The sequence below is a fragment of the Oryx dammah genome, unplaced genomic scaffold, assembly GCF_014754425.2.
Source record: "Oryx dammah isolate SB20612 unplaced genomic scaffold, SCBI_Odam_1.1 HiC_scaffold_29, whole genome shotgun sequence".
Taxonomy (NCBI): domain Eukaryota; kingdom Metazoa; phylum Chordata; class Mammalia; order Artiodactyla; family Bovidae; genus Oryx; species Oryx dammah.
In genome coordinates, this window is record NW_024070213.1 from 31,096,058 (window position 1) to 31,118,639 (window position 22,582).

A 22,582-nucleotide genomic window follows, 5' to 3' on the forward strand; every position below is an offset into this window, starting at 1 on the left:
TCAAAGATTTACCAACTGATGTCAGTCCAAATCTGCAAAGGTTGGACCAGATCAGATTGTTGGACCAGATCAGATCAGATCTGACTTTAGGTTAAATCCACATGATGAACATGAGTTACTTCATAGTCAAACATGCACTACTTACATCAGAACTTACTCCTGGACTCCTAAAAACAAAAAGTTTATAATACTGAAAAGATTATGGGATATTATCTCAAATGATGAACCTCTTGGTGCTTCTGCTTTTGTTTTTCTATAAATTGATATACTTTCTGATACAACTAAAAAAGTTCTTTAGGAAAATGCCAGTTTCTGATACTGAATCAAATAGCTCTATTATTTAATTCTAAAATAGAGATAATATAAATATCTACATTTTTATGTTAAGAGAACATGCTTTTAATCAAAAAGAAAATTTAATTGGCTTTGACTCTAAACCACATCATCAGCTGTAAAGCTATCTTAGTTTCTTTAAAAACTACAAACTATATTCATATGTAAAATTACTTAAAAAGAAAAAATATATTCTATTTGGAAAGGGAGAGAGGAAAGCTTATGAAAGCTGTTAATCCCCCCAAAATCTGCTCCTACTTACCAAATTTTAGAACACTTCTAGAATTATAAATAAAAATACAGCAAAACCACAATATTGTAATTAGCCTCCAATTAAAATAAATTTTAAAAAATTAAAATTAATAAAAATAGTTATACTTTTATAATATTTACAGAACACTAAATATATTCAAATCTAAATTGAAGTTTAAATATACTTCAAGATGATCAAACTAGCCATTTGATACTTATATATTTAACAATTACTATTCCCTCAATGATAAAGCTAATCTAGTATCATTCAATTGATATGAAAAAAACTGTACAAAAATGTAATAAATATAATTTAAAATTATCACTCTGAAAGTTCATCACCTAACAGAAGTCATTCATAATTCATGGTATTTCTATGGTTTTGATTAATTCATTTTAGTAAAAACATTTTTATGTTTGTATCTCCATGGAAATTACAAAAGTTATCACATATGTATTCCAAAATATATCTGTATTAACTGAATTGACATTAAGCCTATTTAATTGAGAACATTTCTAAAAACTTCACTGAGCTGCCATAATTTTTGTCAGCATATGTAGTACTGAATGACCATTAAAATACCTGAATTGAAACTATTCCAGTCTAGCAGTTTGTAAGATCTTGTGTTACCCATAATTCCGACAAAGGCTGAGTTCAAAACAGCAAATTAGTAGATCAGTTTTAGGTGCAGAATAGTAGGAAAAAAAAACAAAAAATACTACAAATAAGAACACAATTGACACCACCACTTGACAGGAACTAGAAAGACACAGACAGCAGAGTTAATAAGAAGTAGAAATAGAGAAGAAGGAACATGCTATAGTAATCTAACATTAACTGAAGTCTAATTATTATTTCAGATAATTAATTACCTTTTAAAACCATCCCATTCTCTCCCTTATTGTATGACCTGTTTATTATTGAAGAAGAGGAAGTTCTAAAGAAGTAACTCCAAAATAATAATCAATAGTTAGCAGGTGGTAGTCATTTTAAAATAAGGCTTTTCCTTTTATACTTAGTGTGAAATGAAAATTTCCCATATTCACTAGTCAAAAAATAGCTGCAAGATTCATCTGAGAGTGCAAATATAGGACTTTTAACATTAGCACATGTTATCTCATCTGTCATAATTTTCTTTCAGCAGAGTAACTCAGAATCATAAAATTAATAAATCTTTATTATGGTAGATGCTAACTGAGTTTTGTTCTGACATTTAGCTTCTGTAAACAAATTAAAATTTTTTCACACATAATTATTTACGAGGCCTGAAGATTAACAAAATATTAAGCAAATGCTCTTTTTTCAGGCACAGTACATATATAAAAAAAATCCAAATAATGTGATAATTATATCAAAATAATATAATATTGGGGCCATTAGTATTTAACTGATTTGTATTTAACTGAAAATAGAAACAAAACTGAAATACAACATTTATAACATTACAAGTATTTATATGTATTATATATGCCCATAATCTTCTGGAAAATAAACCATCAGTAACTGAGAATTTCTCCACGTAAACTGAAAAAATATTCTGATAGGGAAGGAGAGAAAGAAAATGGATGTGCTATAGTTACAATATACAAATCATATTTTATAAGAAGGAAGAACTTGTGTTTTCTTCCCTGGGCCTGGAATTTTATATTTCTTACACAACTAAAAATAAACTGTCAAGTATGGAAAACGCTCAAAAGCAGGTTTTGGTTTTTTTTTTTTTTTTAAGTAATGCAATTTAAAATTTGGCTCTCTACTTAAACTTAGTTTAAGTAACCTTCATTTCTTCTCCTAGATTCTACAGCTTACTCAGAGTACATGGAAGCAATGATGAAATCTAAATGTTTCCATCACAAACAACTGAATATAACCCTAGAGCCATTTTTGGAGCTATTGTATCGATGAGTGGATGCCAACTATCAAAATACTTGAGTCAAGGGTACATAGAAACACTGGTAACTGGCCTTGGGTCACCCAGTTAGTGTCAGGTATCTTAACTCAGTATTTCCTTGCACTTCTCAAATAATTTAAGTTCCTAAATGCACAGATATGAAACTTGGCATAGTCTTCAAGATCTCAATCCATTAAAACTGGCATCAGTCTAAATTTGCCTTTAATTACTGCTGCTGCTGCTAAGTCACTTCAGTCGTGTCCGACTCTGCGCGACCCCATAGACAGCAGCCCACCAGGCTCCCCCGTCCCTGGGATTCTCGAGGCAAGAACACTGGAGTGGGTTGCCATTTCCTTCTCCAATGCATGAAAGTGAAAAGTGAAAGTGAAGTCGCTCAGTCGCGTCTGACCCTCAGTGACCCCATGGACTGCAGCCTTCCAGGCTCCCCCGTCCATGAGATTTTCCAGGCAAGAGTACTGGAGTGGGGTGCCATTGCCTTCTCCGTTTAATTACTACAGAATGCATAAAATACTGCACAAAGAAATGATTTTAAATTGACCCCAAAAATGAGATACAGGGAAAAAAAATAATAAACCAGAGAAGAAAAAGAGAAGACTGGTACTTAAAATATGTATTTGCTCAACGTTAGAGTTTAACTAATCCCAAATAGTATTGCTTTTCTGCAATTCCATTCAGGGTCTAGAAAAATTCCATTCTGTTTTAATTCAAATGACATCAAACTATGGGGCCTAGATTAAATTTTTTAAAAATCTAAAAGAACGGTAATGCTTTGTATCCTCAAAATCACTATTTGAGTTTTGCATACAATAATTTCAAAGCATTTTTCTTTTTTCATAGCTGTCAGTACAAAGCCCCAAAGAGGTTACTGGAAGTGACCATTTCAATTTTCAAAAATACATTCGCATACATGCCAGGTAAGAATACTAATATAACTTCAAGTTTAAAGTATGTCATCAAAATAATAAGTGACTTGAGCAAGTTACTGGGCATCTAGTCAATGAGAGATGTAAGAACAAGTTCCATAGGGAAAGTTCCTACTACACTTCTCATGCTTATTTTAGATTTAGAAAAACCAGCAAAGCATTTTTAATCCAAGGGTCTGAAATTACTGGGACTTGCATGCTTTTTTTCTCTTTTATAATCAAGGTTCATGTTTTAAAGAAGTGAGTTGCCATTTTCTCCTGTTTGCTTAAATGGAATAAATAGCTACTGAAAGAAACCAAGGATCCAAAGACAATTACTTTTTTAAAACTTTTAGGTTCTCTACATAATGTATACATGTCAAACTAAGACTTCTTTTATGAATAAGAAAATTACTCAAATAACCCATAAAGAATTATTCCAGTGAAAAGAATTAACCTAACCTCTTAAGCTAATGGCCACAATGATCAAATTGTAAATTTTGTTATCTGCCTGAGTCAAAGAAAATAGCTGACTCAAAAGTGATTTAAGGATTGCCTCAGAGTGATACACCTTGGCCAAAAATGAATCAAGATTTGCTTTGTGTTAAAAAAAAAAAAAGGTAACTGAAATATACATGTCTACTTAGTTTATTTTTAGTTAAGATTACTGCAAATATTTGAAAGCAATGTGTGCTAGTTTATACTTTCTTCGTCATTTTTCTTTTTGGATAAATTCAGCTTAAAAAACTATAAAAATCAGTGTTAATAATCATCACAGTGTAAGTAAATGAAACACAGAAAACAAATGTTTAGAGAACATACCAGGATTGTGGATACGATCCAAAAGCTTCACAGAGCGTGCACTAACAACACCCCCAACATGCACAAGGAATCCAGGAGGAAATGCCGTCAGGGTGAAAAATGGAAATTCCTAGTAGAAAGAATGGGGGAAAAATATGCCTGACCACGTGTGAAGTACAAATGCATGTCTGTTAAAAAGCCTGTCATAAAGAAATGAATTCTACCCCTTAACAAAAGGCTACCAATTATACATTACAGATGCTTTGTAATGAAAAGCTTCCTTGGATGCTGAGTTCCCAATCCATTTTCCCATATGTATGATGTTATAGAGAATCCGAACACCTTTTTTTTATCACTTCTAAATGAGAAAAAAAAACAACATTCTCAGAGTTTCAATTTGAGATATTTGAACACACTCTTCCTTCCTCTCAATAGCCTACTGAGATCCAACTTGGCAATGCGATGAGGAATCTGCCTGACCCACAATCCACGTCTACTTCTCCATGGGGCAGACTCTCCCTCAGACACCTACCCTGTTCCAGGCTACTGGCAGACTCTGAAGTCCTGGGGCAGGAGGTCTAAAACAAGGTGGGGCTGAGGTAGGAGGAGGGAGAGGATGAGCAGAGCAGGTTAACAGCTACATAGAAAGATGAAGAGAAGAGCCAAGTTCAGGTAGGCAGAGAATTACTGTGTGGGCTTATTTCCTCTATCAACAAGGGGGCAGCAGGAAAAAAAATCTAAATATATAAATGCATATTAAGAAGGGGAGAGGTATGTAGATGACAGCAAGGGAGGCAATCAAATTCTACAAGTTCTTCCAGGATTTATTCTCCTCTTTCTCTCTCTCTCTCTCGGACATCAAATTTGTCAACTTAGAAATGAAGAGATGCAGGCAACAGAGAAATGGTAAAGCAGAGAAAGAAAATTTATTGAAATGGCACCCAAAGGAAAGGAGAGTTCCTGAGGCCGCTCATATGATAAAAACTGGATGCAAGAAAGGAAAACAATATCCAACCTGTCTGGCGGCAAGATTAACGTAGCTCACGTAACCACAAGTCACTTAGCAGTAGCCTCAGCTATTCAGAACATACTGAGAACTGGAAATTAAGCAAAACAGGGCTCTCAACAGTCAAAAGAACTGTTACAGTTGCAAGGACTAAACTTCATGTATTTCATTCCTAAGAGATCCCCATAGACTATATTCATACAATGATATATGGTAATTACAAGTGTACAACATTACAAATATATTCTAAAATCTACTGGTATCTTTTTTTTCTGGACCATAGCAGATTAAATGCAGCAAATAAAAATTGGGAGATAGAGAGATATAGAATACTACAAGAAGCAGGCACATTAACCACAGCAAGATTACTGACTGGCTGCTTAAAGCAGGGGGATATGAACCGACCAAACCATAATTCACACAGCAAAGCAACTTGGAATCATTTAGCACAGAGGCAAACAGTCCTGCACACCCCAATAACCCATGACATATACTATTAAAATATATATACATGTGTGGGTGTGTGCACACACACACTCATATTCAGAAATAAATTCATTAAAATTTAAAAGTAATCTTTAACAAGGGCAAGAAAAACCTATGCTATGTAAAAAGGGAGTAAAAAAACAGTGGAAGTGGATAGGTTTGACCCAGTTGATAGGTAGAGGCCCCCTTATTTCCACCTAAATTTTTTACATATAAATTTTAAATGAGAAATGTACAGATAAGCTCATACTATTGGAAACATGAGTCTTTTATTCAGTCTCTAAGTTGTGTCCTTAAGATCCTTAAGATTTGGTTTCAATTTTAAGAATACAGGAGCTTTAAAATTTCCTCAAACTACTGTGGTAAAGTCCAAAAAGCATGTTACACTTTATCTTTATACTTAACATTTTAAATATTTTGGATAACAGACAGTGAAAATGCAAATTTTGGGAGCTAAATGGAACACAGTACTTCCACCTAAACTTGAGAAATAAGTCAATTCCATGCTGGAAATCTGCATATAAGATTTTAGATAAGATAGAAAAAGAAAAGGAACCGAAATGACTTCTCTATTTGGGAGTCTCTAACTCTTCTCCCCAAACTTCAGAAAATGGGAGAACAGGATCGGGGGAAGCATCACTCCAGAGCTGGTCAGAGCAGAAGTAGTGGGGACCAGCTGACCTAAGAGGTGGAGGATGCCCTGCCAACTTAGACTCTGTCCTGTCCCCAGTTCATCCAAGCAGCACACTCGCCCAGTTTAACACAAAACTTAACCTAGAGGGACTTCCCTGGAAGTTCAGTGCTTAGGACTCGCATTTTCACTGCAGGGAGCATGAGTTCCACCCACGGTTAGGGCTAGGATCCTGCTTGCCACAGGGTGTGGCCAAAAACAAACCAACAAACTTAACCTAGAATTTAAATGGCATTGTTATTCAACCCAAACTACGATTGGCAAACAACACTTTCAGAAGAGCTTACTGCCAGTATCTCAACTGAGGGTTACATAGCTGTCCTCCCACCAGCATCACCAGTAACTATTATGGAGCACTTCCAATGTGCCAGTCCTGGGCACAGCACCTCAAAACTAGGCTTCACAGACGCTACCATACCCTGAGATGGATGTCCTATCAAATCCAGGATTCAGGTGAAACAGTGAAATGAAGAGGGCCTACACTCTCTGAGCCACAAACTTTGTCACCTGGCTTCTTACCATTTTTGGTTAAAACACTGAGTAAAAGAATTAATTTTAATCTCTATCTGTTACTACACCTGATGAATCTACAGGTTCTCCTCCACTGAAAAGGACAGCTTCGTTAAGATCCACCCAAGCGCACCCTGCCTTCAGTGTCCAGATGGGAATGCCAGGGACCACATTTTCTCTGGAAAGCCCTTATTTTGCCCTGTGGAGCCTAGATAAGACTTCATACATTGATGCTTTGACATAAGCCAAGTGCATGCAGCATAAATCATTTAATAGCATGTGCTCAGGGGCAGGCTAGTTGAAAATTCTGAGAACAAATGGAATTTTTAAAAAGATTTAAATAGGATTTTTCTCAGAAGATATTTAATCAATTTCATTTTTTGCAATCAGAGATTTTTTTTTATTATCCCAAGACACCATAGTAAACTTTCTAGATATAAAACTCCCTGCCAGGTTCCTACAACGATTTATCATATAATTTTATCCCTTCTTCAAAAAAGATCATAATTTATCAAAAGAATCCATTTTAAATCTAACTTTCCCAAAGTGGGTTCCTAACAGGCATTTTAAATGGAAGGACTTCATGGTAAAATACATTTGGGAAATACCAAACTAAGTTAATTAGGATTCTTTATTGAAGAAAAATATACATTCCAGAATCTAAAAAGTAACTTCATTTTTCTGGCAAGTTAAAAAAGAATCATATTGGAAAAATAAATCTATTTGCTTCATAGCAAATACTTCACAGGCAGAACCTTAATCTAAACTTTTACCTCCCAATAGTCTGATACCAATTACCAAGATCTTGTCAATTTATTTTTTAATGCTTTTGTGAGAGAGGAAGAAAAAAGCACTTTTATTTTTGATAACTGCTACTTGAATAACTCAAAAGATGATGGACAAATAAAGTTCCTCTTTTCCACAAGAAACAAAAAGCCATATAATATATTGAGGGTAGCAAGGGGCAGAAGTGAATGTTTTAAAAATGAATATATAAAATGATAAATAGATCATATGTTCAACTTGATCTAGTGTTCAACTTGGCAGAGTTAAAGCATAAGTGACCACATACAGGGAGAATTCTTCATTATTTCTGCTCAAATTTTTCCCATACGGATGGCAGCCACAGGTACATGGGGAAGCCAAGCATGACAAGGCTTTTTCTAGCCATTATGTACACAGGGTAGAGAGGGAGGCTCACACATACAACTCACTGCCACTGCAAGGTTTGATAATGTAAATATATTGCCAACTGATGTTTACAGAGTGGTAAATGAAAACTACAGACCTCCACATCTCTGCTGTTAATGCCTCGAGGATTATTTAGTAATGTATGTCCAATGTGTTAATGTGCCCAGAAGTTGAAGAATGTTTCAAACATAAATTTTATCCAAACTAAATCCAAAACATTTTCAATGATTAGTATTTCTTCTGTCCTTTAAAACTAGGTGCTTTTTAAAGCTCTTAGTACAGACAGGAGAGTCACGGACTCAACACACAGGCAGTCTCATTATATCAAATGTCAAGGCAAGTCAAGTTTTTCTGTTCATGTGAATTCTAGAATGGTAATTAGATTACAGAAAATATTCCTAGCGTAAGGGACTCCAGAAAATGTAAAACTGGGAGGGGGTAGGCGATAAAGAGTTCTCTGGCCTAAAAACTGTAAGTGACATACACACTTTAACTCTGATCCTCTTCCCCATGCTGTTAGTCTTTCTTTATATTTGGTTTCAATGTATAGTTTGAATGTTCAGGTGAGCTACTTGATGGCAGTTGTTGGCACAATATGCCTGCCGACGTAAGAGTAGTAGCTCACAGGCAAAGAACCAGGTACCACCCAAGTCCTACCAAAGTCCCAAGTTTAGTTCAGCTCTGTTCTCTCCAGACTTTCATAACAGGCAAACTGCACACACAGATACTTTCAGCACAAAGAAAGAAAGTCTAAAATTACTTGTTGTATTGTTTATAATAATAGGATCTGAAAAACACTCTTGTCGAAAGCCAACTTCTAGCAAATAAATACCTTTGTTTTATAAAATGCATCCTTTTACAGATATTTGATATGTTTCATCTTTTTTTTTACTGCTAGTATAAAATGGAACATGTAGAAGAAAATTCTGTAAATGCTTGTAACTTCCAAATCAGACATAATGAAAGCTATGGAACTGTGCCTTAAAATAACTGACATGACATATAAAACCATGCACTGTATTAGTTAGGGGAAAAAAAAACACATGAGTCTCATAGTGCCATTAAATTAAAACAAAAAACAAACAACTTTGCATTATAAAAAGAAAAAAAGCTGGCAACATTTGTTAAATGCTTAAATAAAACTTAAATGACCAAGATTAAAACTAGAAAAGCTACCAATACATGAAATAGGCTCTCATACATGTTCAGAAACATACCCGCCTTCTACAGAACCTATGAGGCGATCCTCCCTTAGCAATGAAGTTTATACAAAAAAATAAAGAGAGAAAATCATCCAAACACTTTAGCTCTTCATACAACATATTTAATTAAGTAAATTTACAGTACTTAAAAGAGATGTATTCACAGACTGAACAATCATATTATCTATGTTAATCTGTAAAAATATGGAATCTGCATTTCTTAATCCCAAAGAAACTGGCCACTGATAACATTTATCTCAGCAAATATATGTTAATATACTAAAGAATTATTTTTAATACAATACCAATAAACTTTTTTCTAGAAAATTATCCACTATTTCCTTTTATATATTAAACTCAACATAAAATTAGAAAGATTTCATTATTCAATGGATATTTCCAAACAGACTATTTCTAATATAACTTTGGGAGATAAGACAAAAATAGTTATAGAATTATTCCAAATTAAAAGTAATCATTTATAAGCAAATTACTATGATACCTTTGGACTGAAATTATAATATTAATCAAAACTAGTATATGGAAACAAGTAAGTACATAGAACATGAGAATAAAATCATATTAACAGTGTAAGAAGAAAGAATATTGAGTGAACCTTACCCTCTGTTCCAATGCTGATTGAGTCTGTTGTCTTAAAAGAGCTTTAAAGGGCCCCCCTTCTTTTCCAGCACTACCACTTCCCATTCCTACAGAACATCAGTATGTAAATAACGACCAAAAACAACTAGAGACATAGAAAGTTTAATTGCATTTATCTTCATAAATATCATGAACAAAATCTGTTAAAAACAAAAATCTAAACATCTGAAGTATTTGTGATGGTAACTAAGCACATACTCTTTTTTATTCACAAGGTTTTCTTTAGAAGCAAGATGTCAAAATTCTGATCACAGTGAGTGTGGACTTAATTTATCCTAAAAATCACTTTTAAAATTACATTAAGGTGATAAACTTTTTATGTAATATTCAATTTTAAAAGCTGAATCTTCTAATAAAAAAATCAATGTAATATCAATTACTTATACCCTGCTAACAAGTGAAGAGTACTAAAAGAAATGAGAAACATTAAATGTTTGTTTCAAACTAAATATATATATAGAGAAAGCACTAATTGAGCTTAAAATATTCCAAAATTCTCTAAAGAGTATGAATTTTAGGCAATTTTGAAATATAGTCATATCTATTTTCTGATAATTTTGCATTCATAAACATAATATTCATTACAAAATAGCACTAATATTCATATCATACAACTCATTTGCAAAAACTGACATAAAATTTTTAAAAACTAAAAATTGCAGACATATAATAGACACATCACAAATGTACATGGTTATGGATGAAAGAATTACATTTCCCAAGCTCTTAGATGTATTTATTTTTAAGGCATAAGTTTAAGTGTCTTTCCTTATTTTGTTCTTTTGATAGTACTAATAGACCAACTATGGTCAAAGAATTAAAGAAAGCAGGGGGCAGGTGAGAAGCCAGTGCTCTACAAACTAAAATTAATAATTTAGTCCCACCTTTTAAACCTGAAGATACATGCAAGCATATTTACTATAATGACTTAAGAAAGGAACTAATTTACTTTTATATTTTTAGCTGTTCTTGGATAAGGAAACAAAGTTAGCATGTGTATAGTCCCATTTTGTTCTTTAAAAATTAAAAAGAAATGTAATTTTCTTTGTGTTAACCTAAACATAATTTTTAGAGACTATACAATACTAAACACAAAAACAAAACTAAGATCTTCATATGAAGCATATTGAAAGTCATAAAATAAAATGTAATTTGGTAGAGATAAATGAAATATCAGAAAATAGAGCAGAATAACTTGAAAATTAATGCAATGGACAAGAAAAAAATGGATAATGAAAGAATATCACTAAAATGAGACTTAAACTGATTCAAACAGAATAATTCACTAATGTAACCATATGGTTTAGCAACATGATGGCATAGGTCCAAAGTGAATGGAGTTGTGTGAAGGGAAAGAAAGTAAAAGCATCTAAAACAGAAATTCTAGTAATGAGAACCTAATAATTATTAGAAATAAGCAGCTCTAAGCACTTAGACAAACAATTTTTAATACATAAGATTATTTAGCAGAATATTCATAATTATCCATCAAGTAATCCTCAATTGTGTTCTCATGGTAATTTTACTGTCTGCCAATAAGAAAAATAAGAAATACATCCTGTGTCAAATACTCAATACTTCTGTATAGTATGAAATAATTAATTTTTTTCAAAAATGATTTCGAATAAAGGGATTAAAAAGCTGACATAATATGATCCTACCAGAAGCAGCCAGGAACAGCTCTTCACTGAAAGAAACACTTTTCCTCAGAACTGGGCTGACAAGGCTAGAAGGATGAGGGGGAAGGCTAGATTCCGAGAGGAGGAGACAGGACTTTTTAAGATGAAGGGACCCACAAGGGAGAGAGGGGGAGCTGGGACACAGGTAAATCCTAGGCCCCTGTGGGTAAGGTGCTGTGGAGGAAAGTAGCAGAGAAAAGACGCAGATTCAGAAGGTGACCAGAAAAGGCAGGATAAGGGAAGCAATGGTGAAGCAAAACGTAACAGTAAAATGAACTGTAAAATGCGTACACAAATTACAGCAAAGCATATGAAGTCATTAGCAAGATCATCTGTTCAACGTAATCTAAATAAAAGGCATAGTCTAACACTTAACAAAACCTTTACAAACTCGGTACTCATTAAACATTTTTAAATCGATTAACACGATTTTATGCCATTCTGGTTACTTTTCGCTGACTCCTTAAAAACATTTAAATTACTTCCCATTTTTTTGCTTAAGACTGTTTAAGGTCAAAATGTATCACATTTTTTAAAGCCAGAAATTTGTTGTCTCAATGCAAGAACTTTTTTAAAGAAGTAAGAGTATAGTTCTTCCAATGCTACTAACTAAAACACATGACTTATGAGTATTTTAATTGAATTTAAAAAAATCAAACACCTGCTACCATATTAAGCAGATAGCCATCAAGTTTAAATAAATAAAATATTAACTACCTTCTGTCACGCTTCAGGATGAATATTAACGCTTTTCTTTTTCCTCTAAAATTTTAAATACTCAAATCTGATCATAACACTGTTTGCATTTACAAAGATTTGAGTACCTGAGAGTCAAAGGAATATGCTCTGAACCACAAAAAACACACATGGCAAAAAGCCTGATCAAAAAAAAGTAAAAATTAGCTTGAGTCAGATGTCACATCAGTATCTTAACACTAGCATTCTAAAATTCCACTTCTCCTAGTTGAATACTTGAAAAAAAAAATGAAAAAAAAAATCTGGTAAAATGTCAAAAAATAAAAATCTACAGAAATAGATGAAATTTTTTAAAAACAAGACTCATCTGAGGTGGATGACCGCTTTAACTACAAACAGAAAAACAACTTTCTTAATCTAAGTTCTATTAACTTTATTCTATTCTGTTTTTGTTTCCCAATGTACATGTAATTAATCAATCATGAGCAACCAATCTACCATGAAATACATGCTGACCCACAGCTCTAGAAATTTTAGAACATTCATAATTTTGGCACTTTCAATCTCCATGAAAAATAGGAATACTTCCTAGTGGCTCAGACGATAAGGAATCTGCCTGCAATGCAGGAGACCTGGGTTCAATCCCTGGGTCAGGAAGATCCCCTGGAGAAGGGAATGGCAACCCACTCCAGTATTTTTGCCTGGAGAATCCCATGGACAGAGGAGCCTGGCAGGCTATAGCCCATGTGGTTGCAAAGAGGCAGACAGGACTGAGCAACTAACACTTTCACTTTCACTTTTTCATAAGTAGTAAGGATCCACAATAAGGACAAGCACCTAAAAACTGTTAATATCCTATAAAAATGCAACTGATGTAGTGAATGCTGCTGCTGCTGCTAAGTTGCTTCAGTCCTGTCTGACTCTGTGTGACCCCATAGATGGCAGCCTACCAGGCTTCCCCGTCCCTGGGATTCTCCAGGCAAGAACACTGGAGTGGGTTGCCATTTCCTTCTCCAATGCATGAAAGTGAAAAGTGAAAGGGAAGTCGCTCAGCTGTGTCCGACTCTTAGTGAGCCCATAGACTGCAGCCTACCAGGCTCCTCCGTCCGTGTGATTTTCCAGGCAAGAGTACTGGAGTGGGATGCCATTGCCTTCTCCGATGTAGTGAATAATTACAGGCAAAACAAAATAACTTACTTAGAGGCAGCTTATATAGAAATACATGAGAACAATACATTTTTTGTAAATGAATTTTTAAAAACTAAAAATCTGGAGCTAGAAAATACAAAAAAGTTTTCATTGATAATACAATTGATTGCCTACTAAAAAGCTAAGGGAAAAGAAGTCTGATTTATTACTTGAAAATCTTCATTAGATTTGGTTTTCCTGATTAATTAAAAAGAAACAGAAAGACAAAGGAAAATACTTTAAAAAATGTGTTTGTAGCATGGCAAAAAAAAAAGATAAGGAATACTGAAAAATGGCTTGGAATACAAAAATGAACAAGCAGTGGACAAAGTCTCAAAAAATTAAGAAAATTACTCATCAAATGTTATGCTACGTCCTTATTGTTTTGATATTATGAATACCAAAGCCAGAATCTTATACTTTACTTAAAAACAAAATTTAAAAAAAACAAAAAACAAAACACCCCCACTTCCCTACAATTTCAATGTTTCTGTCTTTACGACACCAATATGGTTAAGCTGCCACATTCCACAGCATCCATTACTATCAAATATCACATTTTTTTGTTGTTGTTCATAGTTATACATGTAAAAATAAAGTAATGCTTATCAAAGAATTAGGTATTAATAATTGTCTTCTTTACATTTTGTGACTATATTTATAAAAAATAATATTGTGTCTGGTGGTGGTGGTTTAGTCACTAAATTGTGTCCAACTCTTTGTGACCCTATGGACCCTAGTCTGCCAGGTGCCTCCACCCATGGTACTTCCCAGGCAAGAATACTAGAGTCTGTTGTTATTTCCTTCTCCAGATATTATGACTACAGGTTTTTTAAAAACACCCTATCTTTAATTTGAAAGTAGCCCTGGTTCTAGAATTAGATTTCTTCTCATTATTTTCATAAAATCTGGGGTCATTCTAAATTTCTTGTCTAACATAAAAATAGTTATTAAAGATTACAAACTAAAAATAACACATGAACTAGGCAAAATGTTTTCCTCAGTCTGTCAAGGAAACTCCCAAACATGCTATTTGCAAAAACTGCAAACGATTAACATTTAAATGTTTCATTTATCTTTCATTTTTCTCAAGAATATTAATTTGATGATTTAAATAAGCTAATTTTAAGGCATAAGAAACTTATTTGATTCATTAATCAATTTTTATCATAAAACATATTCACAAAACTGAGAGATCAGCAAAATACAAATAGGAGAGGAAAAAATTATAAATTTCATACACTGAGAAATATGCAAGAATAAGTAAAGCATAAATGCTATTTTCTAATCTAGAGAATATGACTAGCAAAACCAAACATTTTAAATAAAAGCTAATAAATATATATTCCAGTATAACAATATCAGCTGTTCTTAAGGTTTTTTTCATAATAAAATCTTAGAATTAAATTTCAAAATAGAAACAGTGAATTCAAAACTGTTTATACTGCATGAGGAACTGGACTGCAAGCTACTAGTGTTACTTTCTATTCAAATGCTTTGAGATGTTATTCCTCTTAATTTGAGCATGAAATGAAAAATGTCTACATGCAAAAATAAATCCTGGACTTCATATCTAAACTGAACTATAATTAAATCAACAAAATGTCATGCTTCGAACAAAATAACTTCTGAACTATACAAAGTTTTCACATTTTAATTGTAATCACTGAAAATGATCAGTATTTCCATTAGCTTTTAACTTAAATGCCAAAAACAGGAAGAAAGGCTTGGATGGAAAGCTAATAAGGAACAAAAAACAAATTTGGAAAATAAAAGAAAAAAAGAAAAGGTGAGTGGAAGTGCCTTACCAGTTTTGGGTGTCAAACTCAAATCTGTGTCAGAAGAAGAGGACTGTCGACTGTAGGACTTGGAAGGTGAAAAGGAATAAGTTTGGTTTTTCAGAGGGGTTGAGGGTCCTGATGAGTGAGTATTGGGATTGGGATCTTCATTGAAGGGAATCCTGCCAGAAGAAGGTGGAAAAATATTAAGCAATCATGTGCCAAAGGACCTGACAGAGGCAGCATGATCCAAACACCAGGAAAGGATTGGGGCAGGGCCAGTAGTCATTTCTTAAGTGTGGAGCTGGGTCTGAGGCCAAAGGCATCCAACTGTTTAACCATTCAACATTCTCCAGATAAGTAATTATCTGCATTGAAACAGTTAATAAGCCAAGGGAAAAAGCAAAAAAGCATGAAATGGCAGACTCAAGGGGTAAAAAAATATTAAAAAGAAGAAATAAACAAAAAGGATCAATACATGATTAAAAATATTTTCAAACAAACAATGCTTTTTTAAGTTACAAAATAAAAAATGGTGACTGCAAATGGTGTGTGTAAATATTCACAATAGTTTTTATATTTGCACACACGGATATCTTGGAAAAAAACATGTTTCCTTATCCTATAGCATCGAGTGCCACAGCTAAAAACACAGCAGAGTGGAAAATGAATATAGTTACACAGAGACATCGCATTTTATGCACAAGAGTCGCTTACCTGTTTTCCAATAGTTCTCTTCCACAGAATGAAACAGACCCTACTGTAACAAGCTTTGTACATAAAGAAAATAAGCAAATTGGAAGCTTTGGCAGCTATTTCATTTAGATTCCAATTATCTATTTTATTTCTAATGCAGAAATAATGGCAAAAATACATACTGGAAGATTCTCCCAAAACTCACAGTATCTATATGTATGTGTATATATATGTGTGTATATATATATACACACACACACACACACGCACACAAGATAGGGTTCTTAGAGGATCTATGGAAGAGACTTTGGAAGCTGGAAGAACACTTTCACTTCCATGTAGTTAGAACCTCTGCGGCGGCTAAATACAGGATTCTTCACTGCCGCTGGACTAGGAGTAAGAAAAGGAAGAAGCAAAGACTAGCGGGGCCTGCCTACGCTACCTGCCTGCCTGCCCTCTGCAGCCACTCTGCCCGTGGCCTGCTTCCCCAGCTCTGGAGTCTGAGCAGTCTCGTACCAGTATAGATGAGAGTGGGAACAGACACAGAGAAGTTCTGAGTAAGTCGTGAGCCAGTAGCAGTGTGAATTGGGCTGTTGTGAGTCGAGCGGCATCCATGGCTTGGAGGATGAACCAGCGGAGACCTGAGGGAGTTTGTGGTCAAAGTGGAAGAAAAGAAAACAATACATACAACAGATAGCAAAGTTATGTTAAAACAGTTTCAAACGAGCTTTAGTTAAGGGAGAGGAATTATTTTTTTGATCCCTAGCATGCACAAAACAAGTTGAGATAAAAAAGAAGAGCTAGATATTAATTTGTTAGGAATCAGATTAATAAGTTATGACTGTGAATAGAAAAACAGCAAGCAGAACTGTCAGTGAATTAAATAATAAAAAGACTGCGATTTGGATTTTCAGTTACTTTAAAATGCCTGTTATTATTTTGATCATCACTGAACAGTATTTCAGGAAGAAAATACCCATAAAAATGAAAAGTCAAATATGAAGTTCTTACATGACCTTTGAAACTGAGATATGAATAATTGCTAATATAATTATATTTTTCTATAAAGAAACTTTAATAACAGAACTGTTTCTGTCTAGAATATCAAGACTAGGGTACATAAAAATATGAAAAATGACAGCATAAAGATAAATGAGTGAATAGAATGTATATATATGTATACCCAATCATCCATATTTCTGAACACACCAAACATCTACCTTAAAACCAGGTTACAACGGGAACAAAACAAAGCAAAGGAACACTGCTTTTTAAAAAATAAAAACATTAATTAAACAATATAAATGACTCTTCTGTAACTTTCAAACAGAAAATATTATTTAAACTTTTAACAGAATTTATTTCAACTACATTCTGAATTGAAACTTTGTAGGATATCAACTAATATCCTGCAATAGATCACATCTATGTACATGTAAAGATACATATTTAGACCAGATACACAGATATACATTCATCTATGACATTTAAAATTTTCAAAGAAATTTAGGTGAAAGAGCACAGTTTAAATGGATGGCCAAAAAGAAAAAAAAAAAAGGCATATTATATAATTAAGAATCCTGGACTTCATATAATCAATTATTTCACTGTGCAATTCCTTCCCTTATGGACAATGGGGAGAAACAAATAAGTGACTATACTCTGAAAAGCTCTCATGCTCCCATTTTTTAGAATTCAAATTAATAGTAGTTTAAGAGCCCAACTTTTCCTGGCCTTTCTTCCTTTTCCATTGCCCAGTGAACATTCCCAACAGTCACAATCTGTCAAGATTCAAACATGAGTTCTCATTAATTGGCAACAGTGGTCCTTTACAGACCATCTACTTTCTGAAAATATCACTGCTTTTACTGTAGGACAAATGTTTCTGTTTTAGTTGCTAACTTAAATTTTTAAGTGTTTAATGTATAAAAATCAAATATCTCATGGGTGACCAATTTCTATACAAGCAACTGAGTGAGGTTTTATTTTTTTTCTTTCTCTGTTCAAGAGACTAATGGAGTTAAAAAGTCTAAGAATCAGTGCCATACAGAGGAGAAACTATAACTAAAAGCTCCTAAAAAGTACTTTTTTAAAAAAAAGTAGGGACATGACTGAAGCAACTCAGCAGCAGCAGCAGCACCATGGAATTGATAAATCATATTTAAATGCACTTTCTACCATTAAGATAGTTCAAATAGGAAACACCAAAGAGATTTATACTCTGAACTAAACATCTAAAATGAAAACAAACTGATGGAGTAGAACACACAGTTAATAAAAGCAAAATAAAATGAACACTGTTAAATGTTCAAATTATGACACTGAATTAAAATCCAAGCACAGTGGAGGGAGCATCACCATAATGTATTCTTGGAGCCCTAATTCTTATTGGTCTTATATGAAAGGTTGCCTTACAAGAATATGTTAGTGGTATTTCTTAACATTAAATCCATTCAGACAAGAACATAATCCAAATTACCTTTATCAAATTCCTGTCTAGAATCAACAAAGTTAAAATTAAATAGCAAAGTAATACAATCAGATGACTCATAAAACAATTTTAAACTAGCACCCAAACTAATTCTTTATCAAAAAGACAAAGAAGCTGGTTGAAAGTGTTTTTTTTTAAAAAAATAATAATAATAACATGACTTAAATAATAAGATGCCATCAGAAAATCTTAATGAAGCCACTTAAATTCTTCATGGTGTGAATATCTGAAAATTTAAGGCAAATGGCTGCAACAAAATTAGAAAAAGAGAAAACTTAGACAAGCTCAGGTTTACTATAAATGGAACTCTCCCTGAATGCAGGTAAAATGTAGTTCCCTACTATCCATATATCATTTTAAGACAACAACAGGTACTGCAGCTTTCTTTCCACTAAGTAATTTAGTGAAAAGAGGAAAACTTCAGACATCGCAGTTGCAAAGGCCAGGCCCCTTCAGGCAGTACAAATAAAGCAGGAGGATGGCGGAAGGAGGAGGGACCCAGGTCTTCAAGTAAATTTGCTATGGAAAGAGAAAAAAATCTCAATCCCCAAAAAGGTTATACCTGCCATCTGACTTTATCTATAGAACAAGGTAGCTCACACCTTTTTAAAGACATATTTTAAATGGAATATAAAGCAAATTCACTCAATTTATTTTAAAAAATTACACTTATCAATACTTCTAAATAAAATCAGGTCGCATACGCAACACTGTCCTCCCTCTTGTGACTAATATTTAATTCAAATAACTAAAGGTCAGCAGAAAGAAATAATTAAAAAGAGTTAAGTGGAGACAAAGAGAAAAATTTCACCTTTATAAAGACTGTTTGAAAAAACATTGTGATTGCTTTCTAGGCAACCTCTTTACTGCTGAACTAGGAAACATTTTGGGTTTTTTGACTACAGAACTCTGACTCCCTGATGATGAAAGTCAGAGGTCAGCACAGTACACAGTACAGACCAAATCCATCTTGCCATCCGATTTTCAAAATAAGTAAGTTTTACTGGAATGAAAGACACACCCATTCATTTGCAAACTATTGTCGGCTGCTTTCATACAACAGCAAAGTTGAGTCCTTGCTATTCCCATTCTGGTCATTTACCAAAAAGTTTTTTGACCTGTGATCTACAAGAATCTCTAGAGCAATGGTTCTCAGTGGAAATACTATCAGTATTTTTAGCATAGAACAAGTCTTTGTTGTATAGAGTTATCCCTTGCTCTGCAGAACAGGCAGCATTTCTGGTCTCCAACAGAATCATCCACCTTACCCCAAACATTACAACAGAAACTTTTCATTTCAAGTATTCCTTCTCGATAGCACCACCACATTAAGAATCTCTGCCTTAAGCACAAATGACGACACGTAAGCCAAATCAAGCCAACAGAAATGTTTTGTTGGATCAGATGGAGTTTTTTTTTTTAATGTGAGACTCTTAACTTCCTTTAGATCAAAATCGCCAAATTCCTTTAATTTTTTTTTTATAAACAAAGATAAAAACTATATGTCCAGTGCATGAAATACCTACTATTTACTATCTGGTCTTTTATAGAAGTTTGCCAACATCTGCTCTACGCAGTCCCAGTATTCACCATTTAATTATACCGAATTATTTTATTTATATAAATTGCTTGACCTCTGTGGACACTGAAGTTTGAGACCCCCGAACAGGTCAGTCTTCCCTGCTTTCTATACTATGTTGCTAATAATAGGCATAATTGGATTACGAGGTATAAGGTATTAAGCATTTCCCATACAACAAGTAAAATTCCCCACAATGCATAAACGTTCATTTTATGCTTTAGGTACACAGTGCCTAAAGATGTAGAACAAGTTTAATTATACATTACTTAATATGAACTTCACAAGACAGTATAAAAAATACTAGGAAGATCTAAGTTTCAAATTTTGATAGTCATCTCTGATAAGTAAAACTGCCACAGGAAAAAATGTATTTTGAACAACTCTACTAAAATGTTTCAAATCAAATGAAAATATGTAAGCAAAAGATAAAAAGCTCCATAAGAACAAGTCATCAATTCATACTTACTCCTTCATTTCTTTGGACGGGGAATTACATGCTGGAAGGAATGTTGCTGGGCTACTTAATTTATCCAGCGTACACGCTGTTCCTATGGCTCGTACCACTAACCCAGATTCGCCTTCCAGATCAAAACACTGTAAGTACCCAACAACCGCATTTCCTCTCATTTCAAGTACTTTTAAGCCAATCTTCCTCTGCAGTTCACCTACAAAAAAGGGAAGAAAATTCAGTCAGCTTTTTATCTGTATGTTTCAAAACACAAAGCTGGGTATGGTGGTTGATTCAAAAGAGTACACAGAAATCACAGATTTTGAGAACTTGAAGGGAACCTAGAAGATTACCTGATACATACTCCTATAGTCAAGGAGGTAAGATATTATTAGCTACATTTTACAGATGTGCTAAGTAAGGTTCACTCATTCGTACATTCATTTACTAAATAATTTCTCACCATATACTGTGTGCCTGGCATTCTTTTCTTCTGTGCTAGAGATACAGAGGGGAACAAGAAAGATAAAGCCCTAAAACTAGTGGCATTTACATACTAGGGGGAGAAACAGATAAAAAACAAGTAAACAAGTGTTACATATAATATAAATACACATAGAATATACAGCACAATATACTCTAATACATAAAAATATAATAAATTATATATGATTTATTAATATGTAGACTAAATACAATAAAACATATAATTAATATATTAACAGTAACATTAAATATAATATGCATATGCATTCAAACATTAAATATTTATAAATATTTAAAATTGTATCAATTATATTAAAAATTTATAAGTATTAAGTACATGTCAATATACTTAATAAATTAATAACTATAAATATATCTATATTTCTATTTAAGTATGCAAATTTATTATAAATATATTTGTGTTTATTAATAACAAATATGCATTATCTGATATATATGAGAGAATGAATGTATGTGCGTGTGTGTGTGCATATGCAGCCACACACACATACATATAAATACAAACTTTAGATGGAAATAAGTTCTTCAAAGGAAAATAAAGTAATGGGGTAAGAACAGCAGGGGAGTAGGGGATAAAAGGAGGTATAAATTGTCAGAGAAGGACTATGAAAAGACATTTAAACAAAAAGCCTAGGGGCTTTCCTGGTGGCTCAGCAGTAAAGAATCTGCCCACAATACAGGAAAAATTATCTATTACGCAGGAGATGTCGATTCAATCCCTGGGTTGGAAGATTCCCTGGAGGAGGGCATGGCAACCCACTCCAGTATTCTTGCCAGGATAATGCCATGGACAGAGGAGTCTGGTGGGGAGGAGTCTGGTGGGCTGCAGTCCATGGGCTCGCAAAGAGTCAGACAACAATGAAGTAACTGAGCAAGCACGCAAACAAAAAGCCTCAGAGAGATCACCTAAGCTCTGACTACAAATAAACACTCAAAGGAGGAAAACTACTTCCCACTATTCCACTTCATAAGCACAATTTCCTTTCATCACCTAGATAAAGAGGAACCATAAGCTTCTGATTCAGATTTCTTCTTGTTATAAGACAATAATGCACATGTGTTTAGCAGAATGGGGCCAAGGATAAGGAAACAGTTAAAACTCATAGTCTTCGTTGTAAAGTTTTAGTAACATGTCAAAAGGAAGTGAAGAATTTTGGAGGATTAAGTCATATTATTATTTTTCAAATACCTGACATTAAAGAAATGAGCCTCTGTCTGGCCTCATTTGATGCCCTTGGCGTGCGAATTCGATCAATCCATTGATACTCTGGGTCTTCATTGACCACAAGTTCTTCTACAAATCCATGAATTATTACAGCTCTATAGCACTTTGGAATAGATGTTGCTGTTAAAGAAAATTATTTATTATGCTCCGTTTATCACAAAGTTAAATTCAACCCTTTAAAAATGTACAACTAGTTCTTACCTTGTGGATACATACTACAAGAACATCTTTTACTGTGATAACCTCAGTGTAATCATAATAATACTTCCAATCAAACAGTCTCTTCTATTGATTCTAATGATTATTCTTAGAAACAATCATTTTCTTTCATGAGGCTTCTCACCTTTC

The 22,582-nt window shown here is 33.6% G+C and overlaps 1 protein-coding gene across 17 annotated transcripts in view; it reads right to left on the bottom strand.

The window, feature by feature from the left end:
• Positions 1 to 22,582, bottom strand: part of C2CD5 (C2 calcium dependent domain containing 5) — a 90,196-nt gene that overhangs the window by 47,897 nt on the left and 19,717 nt on the right. For 3 of the 17 annotated variants that reach the window (XM_040235348.1, XM_040235346.1, XM_040235343.1), the window contains exons 6-10: positions 22,199 to 22,354; positions 20,521 to 20,719; positions 15,316 to 15,467; positions 9,906 to 9,991; positions 4,220 to 4,328 (exon numbers count right to left, since the gene is read on the bottom strand). In XM_040235348.1, coding sequence (XP_040091282.1) covers positions 4,220 to 4,328; positions 9,906 to 9,991; positions 15,316 to 15,467; positions 20,521 to 20,719; positions 22,199 to 22,354 — 702 coding nt within the window. Of the gene's footprint in view, positions 1 to 1,168; positions 1,235 to 4,219; positions 4,329 to 9,299; positions 9,333 to 9,905; positions 9,992 to 11,605; positions 11,798 to 15,315; positions 15,468 to 16,497; positions 16,623 to 20,520; positions 20,720 to 22,198; positions 22,355 to 22,582 lie in introns of those variants that run through there. The other 14 variants (XM_040235336.1, XM_040235333.1, XM_040235341.1 and 11 more) reach the window with 10 other exon arrangements.